Source organism: Trichechus manatus, unplaced genomic scaffold, assembly GCF_000243295.1.
Source record: "Trichechus manatus latirostris isolate Lorelei unplaced genomic scaffold, TriManLat1.0 scaffold00029, whole genome shotgun sequence".
NCBI classification, from domain to species: Eukaryota; Metazoa; Chordata; class Mammalia; order Sirenia; family Trichechidae; genus Trichechus; species Trichechus manatus.
In genome coordinates, this window is record NW_004443965.1 from 2,165,591 (window position 1) to 2,180,441 (window position 14,851).

At 40.3% G+C, this 14,851-nt stretch overlaps 2 protein-coding genes across 6 annotated transcripts in view; one reads left to right on the forward strand and one right to left on the reverse strand.

The window, feature by feature from the left end:
* Positions 1-420, reverse strand: part of MSH3 (mutS homolog 3) — a 202,069-nt gene extending 201,649 nt beyond the window's left edge. For 2 of the 3 annotated variants that reach the window (XM_023729461.1, XM_023729464.1), the window contains exon 1: positions 116-420. In XM_023729461.1, the coding sequence (XP_023585229.1) occupies positions 116-316 (201 nt within the window). In that variant the 5' untranslated portion in view covers positions 317-420. The remainder of the gene's footprint in view (positions 1-115) is intronic. The other variant, XM_023729462.1, reaches the window with a different exon arrangement.
* Positions 175-14,851, forward strand: part of DHFR (dihydrofolate reductase) — a 21,474-nt gene continuing 6,797 nt past the window's right edge. Inside the window, exons 1-5 of one of the 3 annotated variants that reach the window (XM_023729466.1) lie at positions 175-296; positions 511-652; positions 997-1,052; positions 3,410-3,515; positions 13,283-13,409. In XM_023729466.1, coding sequence (XP_023585234.1) covers positions 567-652; positions 997-1,052; positions 3,410-3,515; positions 13,283-13,409 — 375 coding nt within the window. In that variant the 5' untranslated portion in view covers positions 175-296; positions 511-566. The remainder of the gene's footprint in view (positions 297-510; positions 653-996; positions 1,053-3,409; positions 3,516-13,282; positions 13,410-14,851) is intronic. The other 2 variants (XM_004374458.2, XM_023729465.1) reach the window with 2 other exon arrangements.

A 14,851-nucleotide genomic window follows, 5' to 3' on the forward strand; every position in this document is an offset into this window, starting at 1 on the left:
GCTGATTCTGCGCATAGTCCCCGCCCTCTCCCGCCCGGCCCCTCAGCCCCCGCCTCCGCCCCAACTCGACCCGCCCCCTCTGGCCGATGGCCCCGCCCCCTCCGACCGAACCCACCACGTGAGGAGGCAACTGAGGCGGGAAAGTGGACGCTGGGGGCGCTGCAGAGTCAGGGGCTGCCTTCTGGGGTGCAACCGTGCGGGAGGACGTGGACTTCAGGCTTCCTGTAGACTGGAAGAATCTGCTCAAAACCGCCTGCCTTTCAGGGGCTGGACCGGCGGCACCAGCATCACCAGAGGTAGGCTTCCGGCGCGACATCGCGGGGCCGAAATGGCAGCCCAGGGGCAGGGCCGAGCCGGGAGCGAGAGGCCGCGGTCACAGTTCCCGGGCGTCCGCGGGCGCGAGCACGTCGCGACCCTGCCGTGCTGCGACGCGGAAGGCGGGGCCGGGGGCGGGGCCTCGTCTGCACAAATGGGACCAAGGAGGCGGAGTGGCCACAATTTCGCGCCAAGCTTTGCCGGGAATCCAGGTGTCCGGAGCGAGATCGGAGGTGTTTACTGTTGCTGTCATGGTTCGTCGGCTAAACTGCATCGTCGCTGTGTCCCAGAACATGGGCATCGGCAAGAACGGAGACCTACCCTGGCCCCCGCTCAGGTACCTGCCAGATTGGGGCTACCGAGGCTGGTGCAGGCTGCGAGTGATCGGGACACCCGGGTGGGGACGCGCCAGGCCAGCTTGCCACGGAGAGATGGGGAGGATGGGTTGGACTTTTGACCTGAGCTGACAGGAGGGCCGGTGCTACCCTCTGCATGACCAGTCCCAAAGGCTAAGTTGTAGGTTACCGTCCCAATCGTGCTGCACCGAGGCCTACTCCCCGCGGCGCCCAGGCCCAGAGCAAAGTCCGGGCCGTGAAGATCCTCCAGCGCACTGTTGCGCGAGTTACAGCTTGAGCCCACGGGGTAATGTTCTGAGTAATGCTGTGTTTCTCTGACTTGTAGGAATGAATTCAAGTATTTCCAAAGAATGACGACGACCACAACCTCTTCAGAAGAAGGTAATGTGGGTTGTTTTAACTGATTGAGGTTCGCAGGGTTCTTGCTTCAGGAAGTTTTACCAGTGCAAATTTTACTTAAGTGGTAAGTTTTCCATGTTAATCTAGGGCCTTTTCCCTTACCATTGATTTATGTGCAGTTTCCAGAGTTTATTCAAATTTCATTTTTTTTCTTTAACATTATGAGGGCTTGCTCATAAAATTCAGGTATTGGGCAAAACTGGCAGTTGGATAGAGGCTTATCTAACCAGAGATGTTAGGGTGGAAAAGAAACCATATAAAGAATTTGGAATAACCCCTGAAAGAGATGATAAGGCCTGAAGAAGGGCAGTGGAGAGAAGGACAGAAATCCAAGAAATTGTTACATGTTACTCCATTTGGAGATCTGGAAGTTAAAGGTGATGCAAAAAAAAAAACAAAACTAAACCCAGTGCCATCAAGTCGATTCCAACTCATAGTGAGCAGATAGGACCGAGTAGAACTGCCCCATATGGTTCCCAAGGAGCACCTGGTGGATTCGAACTGGTTAGCAGCTGACCTTTTGATTAACAGCTGTAGATCTTAACCACTACCCACCAGGGTTTCCAAAGGTGATACAGGAAGGCATCAAAGATAAATTAGGTTTTCACTTTAAGAGTCTGAGTGACATGAAAATAAAGGAAAACAAAAAGTGTTCAGTTGTGATGATGACAATTTTGAGGTGCCTGTACGACATCCAGGATAATGTCAGACGGTGGGAACTGCGTGAATACAGCCATTGGAGAAAAGAGGATAACCAAGGAAAAGAATATGGGGATGGAAGGAGACCCCATTTAAAACTTGAGAGACATCTGTAAACAGGGACGAGAGCCATAAAGTAAACTGAAACAATACCTCAGAAAGGAGCATATGCTGCAGAACTTTAACAGGACAGAGACAAGGCGCATCTATTTGGCTCTTAAGTCATGGTAGAGACAAGATGGAAATCCCCAGAAGCTAAAGAATCCTAAGTATGGTCTGGTAATATGAAAAGCATCCAGTTCCTGATCTGTTTCCCTGGTTTTCAGTAAATACAGTATTTCTTGGATGAACGAATGAGTACCAAAAGTGTCATTTCTTTCTCTCTGTCTTTGTCTCTCTATATATATGTCTTTCTCTCTCTCTTTCTATGTATATATATTTGTTTCTTTTTTCTTTTTTCTTTTTTTTAACTGTCTCCATATATCTTTCTCTCAGTACCTGCACTTTCATTGTTAGGCCAGGTCTGTATCATTTCCTGCATCAGAATCCCTCACCAATTGGCTCTATTTTTGTTCATAGTTCATACCTCCTTATTAAACGCCAAAAGCTCCACCATTGCAAATGCTATGCATGTTGTATAAGGGGTAACATGAATTTTTTTGTTTTAATTCTTAGAGGAGAAAAATACCCATATTTGGAAATAACATTTGGTTATGAATAGTAAAGTAAAATATAGAAAAATGCATACTCTTACCAGTTGAAGTTTGTAAATGTTAATGTTTTGTTCAAATAAAATAAAACTAATGCTGGCAACTTTTAAGGATACACACTTCTACATTGCCTTTGGTGATCTCTCAGGATGTATCAAGAATCATAGAAATGTTCATGTTCCTTTGATCCAGATATCTGACTCTCAAGGTCTTTCTCCCCTATGCAATTAAACCGAAAATGAAAGCTATATTTATAAAGAAGGAATCCCTGGGTGGCACAAACCATTAAGCGCTGGACTACTAACCAAAAGGTTGGCAGTTCAAACCCACCCAGAAGTGCCTCAGAAGACAAGCCTGGCGATCTACTTCCGGAAAGTCACAGTCTTGAAAACCCTAAGGAGCAGTTCTACTCTGCACACATGGGGTCACATGGGGTTGCCATGAGTTGGAATTGACTCGATGGCAACTAACAATATTTAGATGGTGGGTAGTAGATGTAAATTTTGGTAAATCTGTTTTAATTTTTTATGTTTTTAAAGCAGATCCACTAGATGTCACTGTAACAGTTTTACATATATATGTATATGTGTGTGTGTGTGTGTGTGTGTGTGTGTGTGTATGCATGATATAGTGAAACCTGTGAGAGCTGGAACTTCATGGGACTGCCTTGTTTTTCTGGGTCTCGTAAGTTTTCTGTCTTTGAAAGGGTGCAGTCTTACAACTTTTCTATCACTATTAGTGGAAAATACTTGAATTTCCCTTCTCTGACAGGTTTCTGGCTTTCACGGGTTTTACTGTATATATATGTGTACACATACCAAACCAAACTTGTTGCCATCAAATCGATTCCAGCTTATTGTACACATACACATATATACTATATGCAAATACATTTTTTATCAAAAAATATTCTTTCTATTGACTTTACAGGTAAACAGAATTTGGTGATTATGGGTAGGAAGACCTGGTTCTCCATTCCTGAGAAGAATAGACCTTTGAAAGATAGAATTAATTTAGTTCTCAGTAGAGAACTCAAGTAAGTACGATAATATAAATTTACTGCAAGAATATCGTGTCCATTTTCTTACAGTGGAGTTCAGTGTATGACAAAACGAAATAGGTGAAAAGTAGCTATTGATGAAGCTGCTTAATATCAGTAAAGTGATTACAGGAAATGAATGAGCAGAAATTTATGCCACATAACAGTAACTTATTCTGGTTTCATAACCTTGAAAAGTTACATTAAACATTAAATCTCATTATAGTAACAGATTTGGAAGTTTCTTTGAACCACATTATTCAGTAGACTCAAATATCAATTACACAGTATAGTTAATAATTTTTTCTAGTTTCACATAAAATGAAAATATGTATGTTTTGGGAGTAGTCAAAATTAAGTTATCCCCTCTCTGGGCGCAGCCCTAAATGCAGTAAGATGTGAGAATGGACTGAAACTGGTCAAAATTATGTGCTCTCTTATTCTTAGTTAACCGCAACACTCAAATTACACTTGTGTTCTTTACCCTGTGTCTAACAGAAAAAAATGTCTGAAATGGTCCTAAGGATCCTTGGTGAAGGGAGTGTGTTCAGTTGGTCTCTACTAGGATTTTCCTGTCCTCCTATCTGGCCTTGGAGTAGATAGTTCCAGATGCCTGGAAATGCATCTGTGGGATGGAGGTATTTAAGAGCATGTCAACGCTATTGTTTTGATCTTGGCCAAAGCGTCTATGATATTTATTCACATGTGATGTTCTCTGATTTCCTTTCTGTTTCTTTAAAAAAAAAAAAAAAAAAGTTTGTCCTAACCCATTAACTAAACCTTAGGGATTTTTTTTTTTTGGGGGGGGGGGGATGGAACTGAATTAGAGCTTTAGGAAAAGTCTGGGATTGGCATGCCAATTGTTCTTCCATACACTTACATAATCACAAAAAGGAATATAGCATCCTAGAGCACTACTTGCTTGAGAACAGTGGTCACAATATTCCTTTCCCATGTGTATCAATCAGGGTTCAACCAAAGAAGCAGAACCAGTAGAAGTCTATATTAAAAGGATTACTGCAAGGAATTAGCTTGCGCAATAGTGGGATCTGGCTAAGCAAGGGCAAAATCTGTAGGCTAAGCTGTCAAGAAGAGCATGCGGAAGCTCTTGGGCACAGGATAACACTGTTGTCCACAAGTGAAATTTCTTCAGGAAAGTCTGAGCTCTACTCTTCAAGGCCTTTCAACTGATTGAATCAAGCCTATTCAGATTATCTAGGATAAAGTCCATTATTTAAAGTTAACTAACTGTAGACTTTAATCACATCTACAAAATACCTTAACAACTTCTAGATTAGTGTTTTATTGAATAACCTAGAACTATAGCCTAGCTACATCAAAAGACCATCGTGGGGTGAAATTAGAAATTAATGACAAAGAAAACTGAAAAAAATACGTGGAAATTAACACACTGTTAAACAACCGATTGGTCAAGGAAGAAATCACAAGAGAAATTGGAAAACACTTAAGAGTTGAATGAAAATGAAAGTACAATATATCAAAACTTATGGGACGCAGCAAAAGCGGTGCTCAGAGGGAAATTTCTAGCTATAAGCTCCTAGATCAAAAAGGAAAAAAGATCACAAATCAGTAAGTTAACTTTACAATTTGAATTAGGAAAAGAAGAGTGAAGCAAACTTGAAGAACCAGAAAGAAGGAAATAACAAAGATAGACCAGAGATAAATGAAATAGAGAATGGAAGAACGAGAGAGAATCAGTGAAACCAGAAATTGGTTTTTTGAAAAGATCGATAACATTGACAAACCTTTAGCTAGACGACAAAAAAAATAAAAAATAAAATAATTTTTTTTAAAAGAAAGACCATCATACCATGTGAAGGTAAAAAGCATTCCACAGCCATAGACTAAGAGATTCAGGCTCACAGAAAAGATTTTCTCCCAAATCCCTCCTAGAATGGTATAGGTAAAAACCTGGAGAAAAGCGTACCAGAATATTTACATTGATGGCCTGTGGATGATGGGGAATATGTTGATGTGCATCTTGCCATCTGCCTCACTCTTAATGCTGTTCTCTTTCTTATGGTTGCTAGGATATTCGATTATCTCTTTACTTGGGAGAATCCAAATTCACAGACTATATTGCTATTCCCAGAGACTCTTTAATAGAATATTTTTGAATACTACTTAAGATTATTTATGGCCAGCTTGAGCTAAAAAAAAACATAAAGAAATCCCGGTAGGGGAGATGTTCAGTTGAGCCAGCAGTTCTCCTCAAATGATGAGTCTCATTTCTTCCTTATGACCCCCCTGTGGTGTATGTAATTGGTTTGGTTGCTTATGTATTTATATATAACATTTATTGGTGTGTTTCCCTTTTTTAAAAAAGGCAGAGAGAAAATTTAAAGTCTTTATCATGAAGTATGCCGAGAAACAGATATACTAGTCAATAAAAAAATTTTAGAGTTCGTTTTTTGCCCTTCCTTCTGCTTTCCTACTTGCTGGCCAGTTCCACACATACACTGAGCACCTGCTGTGTGCCAAGCACTGCTAGGTCCTAAATAAAAGGGCATGGGTATACATATGTAACTCGCTGTTACTTATGCAAGCCTTTTAGAGATAGCCAGTTTTTCCCACAGCCTCCTGAAATGTCAGAGAAAACTGAATCTTCAAGTTAACCCCAAAATCTACTGCCAAACACTAGTTAGTTTGGATAATTTACTTTCTTTATAAGATATGGGGTAAAATGCTTTTTGAAAACTTCCTAGATAACTATGTTGTGACTTTAAAAGAAATTTTATGAACCACGTTTGGAAAACAGGCATTTCCTCAAATTGTTAAACATAAAGTTATCATATGACCCAGAAATTCCACTCCTAAGTATATACCCAAGAGAAATGAAAGTATGTCTATACAGATACATGTACAGAAATGTTCATAGCAGAATTATTCATAATAGCCAAAGAGTGGAAACAATCCTCATATCCATCAACTGATGAATGGAGCAGCAAAATGTGCTAGATCCATACAATGGAATATTATTCAGCCATAGAAGAATGAAATATTGATACGTACTACAGTATTGGACAATAATTGAAAACATTATACTAAGTGAAAGAGGCCAGATACTGTATAATTAAATTTACATGAAATGTCCAGAATAGGCAAATCCATAGAGACAGAAAGTAGATGAGTGATTGCCAGGGGCTGGGAGTATTGGGAGGAAATGGAAATGACTGCTACTGGGCACAAGTTTTCTTTTTGGGGTCATAAAAATGCTCCAAAATTAGATAGTGGCAATGGTTGCACAACTCTGTGAATATATTAAAACCCCCTCAACTACCCACTTGAGAGTGAATTATATGGTATGTGATTTATAGCTCAACAAAGCTGTTTAAAAAAAAAAAAAGTCATTGGAACCAGAAGGGGAAAAACAAGTTTTACTGCTGTGCTGCAGCTTTGACTGCCTCTTTAGAAAACCCAAAGTTGTCTGTATGATATAAGATGTTATAAATTGTCTTCAGTCCATGAAAGTGATCTAAAATTTAATGGTATAATCACTTTTTACGGTCTCAACTAGCATATTCTCCATGGCGATTAAGATTTCTCCTCTTCTTCAAGCTACAGTTCCCTCCCCTCACATTTGGCTTAGCAAAGACTGCCTGACCTGGCGTCTGATACCTGCTCTGGCACGTATTAACTTTGTGGCTTTAGGCAGGTTACAAGCAAGCGTTGCTAAACCTCAATTTCCTTACCTGCTAAATGGGATTAATGATGACAACTTCTAGGAGTGATTTTGAGAATTAATTGAAATTTTATGTGCAAACTGTCTGGCACACAGAAGGTTCCCTGCAGATACCACTTACTACTCCCCCAGTCCCTCCTTAAAAAAAAAAAAAAAAAAAAAAGTGGCTATTGAGTCATTATAGACCCTATATGTGTCAGAGTAGAGCTGTGCTCCATAAAGTTTTCAGTGGCTGATTTTTAGGAAGTAGATCACCAGGCCTTTCTTCTGAGGTGCTCTGGGTGGACTGGAAGCACCAATCTTACAGTTAGCAGCCAAGTGCATTAACTATTTGAACCACCCAGGTACTCCTTAACCTCTGCTACTGTAGCAAAATTGCCTTGCCTTATAGCTTATAGCAAATATTAGTGATATCACCATGAGCGCTATAAAAATGACGTGGTAGCACCAGACCTCCTCTGAGTTCACAAGGGGGAAGAGAGATAATCAAGATCATCAGCCCAAAGCTGATTCCCATGAGGTGGAGGTCAGACACACCTCTACCCTCTAACCTTTTTACCAATTCTGACACCAGCTGTCCCCACAGCACTCTCTACTTCTCTGCTAGGTTCAATAATTCGATGCAATGGCCAAACAGAACTCATAGACTATACTCATATTTAGGGGATGGCTTAGTTATCTAGGGCTGCTGTAACAGAAAGACCACAAGTGGATGGCTTTAACAAAGAGAAGGTTATTCTCTCACAGTCTAGTAGGCTATAAGTCTAAATTCAGGGTCTCAGTTCCAGGGGGAAGCTTTCTCTTTCTGTCGGCTTTGGAGGAAGGTCCTTGTCATCAATCTTCCCCTGGTCTAGGAGCTTCTCAGGTGCAGGGACCCCGGGTCCAGAGGACACACTCTGCTCTCAGTGTTGCTTTCTTGGTGGTATGAGGTCCCCCGTCTCTCTGCTCGCTTCTCTCTTTTATATCTCAAAAAAGATTGGCTCAAAACACAATCCAATCTTGTAGATTGAGTCCTGCCTCATTAACATAACTGCTGCCTATGCCACCTCGTTAACATCATAGAAGTAGGATTTACAACACATAGGAAAATCACATCAGATGACAAAATGGTGGATAGTCACACAATACTGGGAATCATGGTGTAGCCAAATTGATACACATATTTTTGAATTCAGTCGATGATGGGATTTATTAGAGAAGTAACAGCTTACAATTCCGGATCAGGAACAACTCAGGATACAGTTCTTCAGTCAGGATAGCTTCTTGGCCATGCCCACAGGCAGTCCTCTCTCACAGCTCTTGGCCCCTCGGGTCCTCCGCCTAGCTTCTGCCCTGCTTGGGCAAGTGTTACAAAGCTCTTTAGCTCAGCCAGTAAGTGCTCAGAGGCACCCCACTCCACCAGTAAGCCTCAGCCTGAAGGTGCTCAGCTCTCTTGCTCCATAGGTTGGCAAGCCTAGCTCCACCAAGTGTCCAGAGGCACCCCACTCCACCAGCAAGCCACCTGCCCAAAGGCATTCGTCTCTCTCACTCGGTGGTGGCACACCCACTGTAGCCACCTTGCTGCATAGGCCGGGAAGCCTGCTGCACCATCTCTCGCTGGTCTCCTGGCTGGTTCTGCTGCAGCCATTTCTCTGCTGCTGCTTCTTGCCATCTCTGGTGTTAAAGCTCTGTCTGCTTGTTGGGTCTAGGAGGTTCTCAGCACAGGGACCCCGGGTCCAAAGGATGCACTCCGCTTCTTGCTTTTCTTGATGGTAGTGAGATCCCCTTCCTAGTCTCTGAAATTGGCTCATTTTAAGCCTAACAGGATGGCAAAACTGATCAATCCCCTTATTAGGGCTCCATGCACCTTATTTGCATTTTTAGCAGGCTGTCCAATCCCCTTGGTGAGTCATAAACACCTTATTTGCACAGCCCCACCCAGTCATTTTATGAGAGTCACAAGGACCATGGCTAGAAAGGCCATATTAAAGTAATTCACTGCACCGTAAGCACCTGGAACTCTCATTTTCACCTTAACAAATCCCTTTGTTCTTCCTGCCTCTACAATTTTGAGACCAAAAAATCCTCTCTAAATCAACTCTTTCCCACCCCTGGCTTTATTCTAGACTCCGTTTTTTTCTTTCCTCGGGACATTGCTTTGTTGTCCCACCCTTTAGTATTATAAACTTCACCACAGATTACATTACTTCTACACTCAGCTTTCTCAGCTAAGGAATATGCCAAGGAGTATTCCCTCATCATCCCGCCCCTGAGGATGCACCACCTCTGCCCCTGTGGCATCATCTGCACATCCCAATAGGCTGTCCTTTTCACACTTTATGGCCACTGCTAGGATATTTCTCTGGCTGCCACCACAATCTGTTTAGGGGCAGATTTTCTGTCTCTATTCCCACCATCAAGTATATCCCTCAGCAAAACAGAGGTTTAGAAATTTTCATGGAATGAATAATCCATGGGCGGTGTCTTAGTCATCTAGTGCTGCTATAACAGAAATACCACAAGTGGATGGTTTCAACAAAGAGCAGTTTATTCTCTCACAGTCCAGTAGGCTACGAGTCTGAATTCAGGGTGCCAGCTCCAGGGGAAGGCCCTCTCTCTCTGTTGGCTCTGGAGGAAGGTCCTTGTCATCAGTCTTCCTTGGTCTGGGAGCATCTCAGTGCAGGAACCTCAGGTCCAAAGGATATACTCTGCTCCTGGCACAGCTTTCTTGTTGGTATGAGGTGCCCCTGTCTCTCTGCTTACTTCTCTCTTATATCTCAAAAGAGATTGGCTTAAGACACTATCTAATCTTGTAGACCTCATCAATGTAACTGCAACTAATCCATTTTATGACATCATAGTGAGACAATATCCAACACATAGGGAAGTCACATCAGATGACAAAAGGTAGACAATAATACAATACTGGGAATCATGACCTAGCCAAGTTGACAGATATTTTTGGAGGACACAGTTCAATCCATGACAGGCGGTTTATAAAAATAGGATCATCCCACATAATACTACTTTGTAACCTGCCTTTTTCCCCCACTTCATATATTAAAACATATATTTCTGTAAATATCATTTTTAGTGGCTACATAGTATTCCTTTATGAGGATAGACCATATTTGAACCAATTTTTGATTGTTGGAAATCACATTTTTAAGGCTGAGTATGAAAGGCCTTAAATTGAACGTATAGCTAAATTCTAATTAAGATGCCATTCTCGCCTAGGGTTTTCTGTTTTTATTTCAAGTGTTTTCCCAGGGAAATTGAGTCAGAATTCTATCTGCCAAGCCATTCTCTTTTACACCAGACAAGGTAGAAAAGGATAATGTTTACATGGCACCCTAGTGTAATCAGATGAGGCTACTCAAGGCGAGAGAACACTGGTAAGAGGGCTCTGCCTAACCCAAAGGGTGAGAATCTGACACACCTGTAGCCCATGGCCAGTAGTTGAGTGTCTTACCTCTGTAACTAAGCTGCCTTTCAGGCTCCAAAGTAAAGCTGCTGTAGTTCAAATCCCAGCTCCACCATTTCTTAGCTGGGTGAGCATTAGATACTTAACTCCTCAGCCTCAATTTCCCCCTCTGTACAAAGAATACTAGTACCTATATAGGATTGCTGGTAATATTATATGTTTCATGTAAAACAATGCCTGACCCTACTACTTGGGGGAGCAAGTAGTCATTCAATAGCAGACTTCTTTAAATAGAGCTGCAAGGAAAGGGATGGGAAGTATCATTGGAGTGCCTACAATGTGTGTTATTTCTTTGCATCCTCATGCCTACCCTCTGAGGCAATTCAAATGACTCTCAGTCTGAAACAATATCAAGCATGTCCACCCACTTCTTGACACAGAATATTTGTGCTCCCGACTACCAGCTCTCCCTAGTCAGGGAATCTAGTCTGGATTGGTTGGAGATAATTACAGAAAGGAAATTTAGGGATAAAATAAGTCACAATATTTACTGTGCTAGTCTCTAGGACTTGTGCTCATGAACTCAAATATTCTCTCAACTTCTTGCTTATTTTCTACCCATCTAGGGGTCCAGAGTTTCCTGTGAAACTTATTTCTAAACTGCTAAATAATACTTTTTGCAGAAACACTTCATCTTTTTGCTATGACTGAAATCTGAAACAAATCCTTACTTCATTTTCCAGACTCACTACTGAAGAGCAAGAAAGTATTCTTCACCATGGTCCTCAGCCATTTTCAAGCCATTGTTCCACAATCTTCACAAAATTATTGCCCTATTTCCTTACAGTCCACACAAACCATTTATACCACCTCGAAATCTTATTGCTCAAATCCAATTTCTAGGATATTTCTTCAATTTTCTTCATGATACCAGTTCCTAAGTCACCATTTTCTATTCTACCCTGTCTCCTGACACCAGTCCTAACTCCAACATCTATCTTCAACAATCTCTATTACGAAAACCACATTGACTCTGTTTTAGTCATCTACCAGTTGTTGTTGAGTCGATTCCAACTCATGGCAACCTCAAGTGATTCAGAGCAGAACTGCACTCCATAGGGTTTTCAATGGCTGTGATTTTTCAGAAGTGGATTGCCAGGCCTTTCTTCCAGGCGGCTTCTGGATGGGTTCGAACTGCCAACCTTTCAGTTAGTAGCCAAGCACTTAACCATTTATGACACCCAGGGACTCCTCAGTCATCTTAGACTTTATTAACTAGATTATCTTCTCCCCTGACTACAAATCCTTGTTTTTTCTAGAATCAGTTCTCTCCCTGAACAGTCTAATCCAACCTAGTCACTACAACTGCTCTGATACCATAGGGGATCCCCTGGCTCGTTTAACTTTATCATGGCTTCCATGCCTTTTTCCAGCCATGAGTCAAACTATATTCTTTGCTCTATCCTAACTTTTAGAGAAGACAAAGAGTGAAATAAGTAAAATAATTACATATGTCAAAAGGGGGAGGAGGAAGCCAAGCAAATGAATAATCCCATTAATTCTTCATTAATCAAGACTTTGTTATAGGTACTAGTAGTTGAAAGGCAATTATGTAATTCTTTTTTTAAATACCAGGCAAAGAACTTGACATTGAATTGTAACTTCTATTTTACCTCTAATTACTATGAAAGCCTAGTTCTGCATGTTTCCTCATTTATAAGGGAATTGCACACGCGCACGCACACACCCCCCCCCCCAAAAAAAATGGAGGTTGGGAGAGATTGGGCTAGCGAGTGTAAACACTGAAATTAATTAACTTTTTCTCCTTTTGGATTGTTAATAACAACGGTAATAACATGCTCGTTTTTAAATATTTCATCCATTTCTGTATTACTTGAAGTATGAAAGCTCTTTATGCACTCCCCAAGGGTAACCACATATTGACAGTTTAAATATCATTCCAAACCTTTCCTACAGTCAAACATATCACTCTTTTCTGACGTTTTATCATGAAATTTTTCAAGCATACAGGAAGAATTTTACAGTAAACACTTACATACCCAGCTAGATTCTACCATTAGCATTATTTTACCATGCTTGCTTTATCACATATCCATGTTGTTTTTTTTGTGCATTTCAATGTAAATTGCAGACATTAGTATACTTCCACATACATATCATTACCTAGAGTTCAGTATTTCTTTAGAGTTTTCTTCTTTTGAGGTAAATTTATGTATAATGATATGCTCAAGTCTTAAGTGTCCATTTGCTGAGTTTTGGGTGGCTGTATAACCCAAACCCTACCTAAGCTATAGAATATTACCATTACCATCACCCTCAGACAATACTCTCATGCACCTTCCCAGTCAGTCCTTACCCCACCCCTCCAGAGACAACTACTGTTATGATTTTTTTTTCCACCATAGATATTACATATGTTTTTGTTTTTGCATTCATTGTGAACCATAAATACACAAACTTGGGTTAAATTATTGTCCATACTAGTGTTAAGTGCTTTTTTTTTTTTTTTGGCAAAGATTCTTATTTATGGTCATGTTAGTTTTATAATCACTGCTTCTTATTCAGATTACTTGTCTAGAATAAATGGGTTTCACAAAAATTATATGTAATTCTTTTTTTTTTTTTTCCCACCCTCAGGGAACCCCCACAAGGAGCTCATTTTCTTGCCAAAAGTCTGGATGATGCCTTAAAACTTATTGAACAACCAGAATTGGAAAATAAAGTGGACATGGTTTGGATAGTAGGAGGCAGTTCTGTTTACAAGGCAAGTAAAGTTATCCATAAATATAAAGGAACTTTTTACTTTCAGCTTCCCTGCTGTTAAAGGGGGGAGGGCATAACCCATTGTCTGAACCTTAAAAAATTCAGCCATGAGCAAAAAAAGCACATTATCCCTACTATAAGTTAGACATATTATCAATTTGAATTATTTATTGTTTAACTATCATACAAACTAAATAAAAATGTAAGTATTTTAGTCCCTACTAGTCTATTTTCAAGGAGCCTTGGTGGCGCACTGGTTAAGCACTCAGCTGCTAACCAAAAGGTCGTGGTTTGAACCCACCAGCGGCTGCGAGGGAGAAAAGACCTGGAGATCTGCTCCCATAAAGTTCACAGCTTTGGAAACCATATGGAGCAGTTTTACTCTGTCATATAGGGTCGCTATGAGTCAGAATCAACACGATGGCACACAGCAACAGTCTATTTTCAATTCAAAATAGTTGATGTTTCCAATTTAAAAACCATTCTAAATCCTTCCCTGAGATTAGTACTTCCTTCCACTGGACTGTTTTTTATTTCCTGAATGTCCCCTGGATACACTGAGGTACTCCTTTGCTTCAAAAATAAGTATGCTTCTTACTGAGAAAAGAATGGGACTGACAAGATGTATATGAATTTGTTAAAAGCAGAAAACTTCTTTTCAACAATTTTCATATAATGTGAGGGCATGGGGGAAGGGTCATAAGATTTCATATCATAAGGGAAATTGATATGTGAAAGAAAAGATATTCCTTTTTCTTGATACCAGATGACTTCCAGCTTTTAAGGATTATAAATAGAATTTGAAGATTATAAATAGAATTCTTTGACCCTTTTAAGACACCAATAAAGAATTAACATTTATGGGAAGGAAAAAATATCCTCTACCATTTGAGTGGTTGTGGTAACAAACACATTGAAATTATTTTAGATAGAAGAGATACATCGTAACCTTAGATGGGATTATAAAAACTCTTTATTTATTAGCTTCCTGTTTCTACAACCCTTCATTTTCCTCATTTGTAACAGGGGGAAATGGATATTTTTCTTTGTTCCTTTCAACCAAGTATGAATTCCTAAGAAAACAAGTTATTTTGTTCAATACTTACCACATTATAAATTATCTAGTATCACATTCACTTGAAACTGTATCCTTTAAAACAATATAATACTGAAATGCATTTATGTAATTTGATGCATTTGTATGTGTAAATAATAAAGAAGTATGAAGATGACGGTTTTGTACCTACCTCACACTAGAACAGCTTGTAGATCATTCAGCCATAATCAGGCCAAGTCGAGCCCACCAGCCTGTTTTTTTTTGTTTTTGTTTTTTAATTTTATTGTACTTCAGTTGAAAGCTTACAGAACAAATAGTTTCTCATGAAACAGTAGTACACATGTTGTTTTATGACATTGGTTAACAACCCCACAACATATTAACCC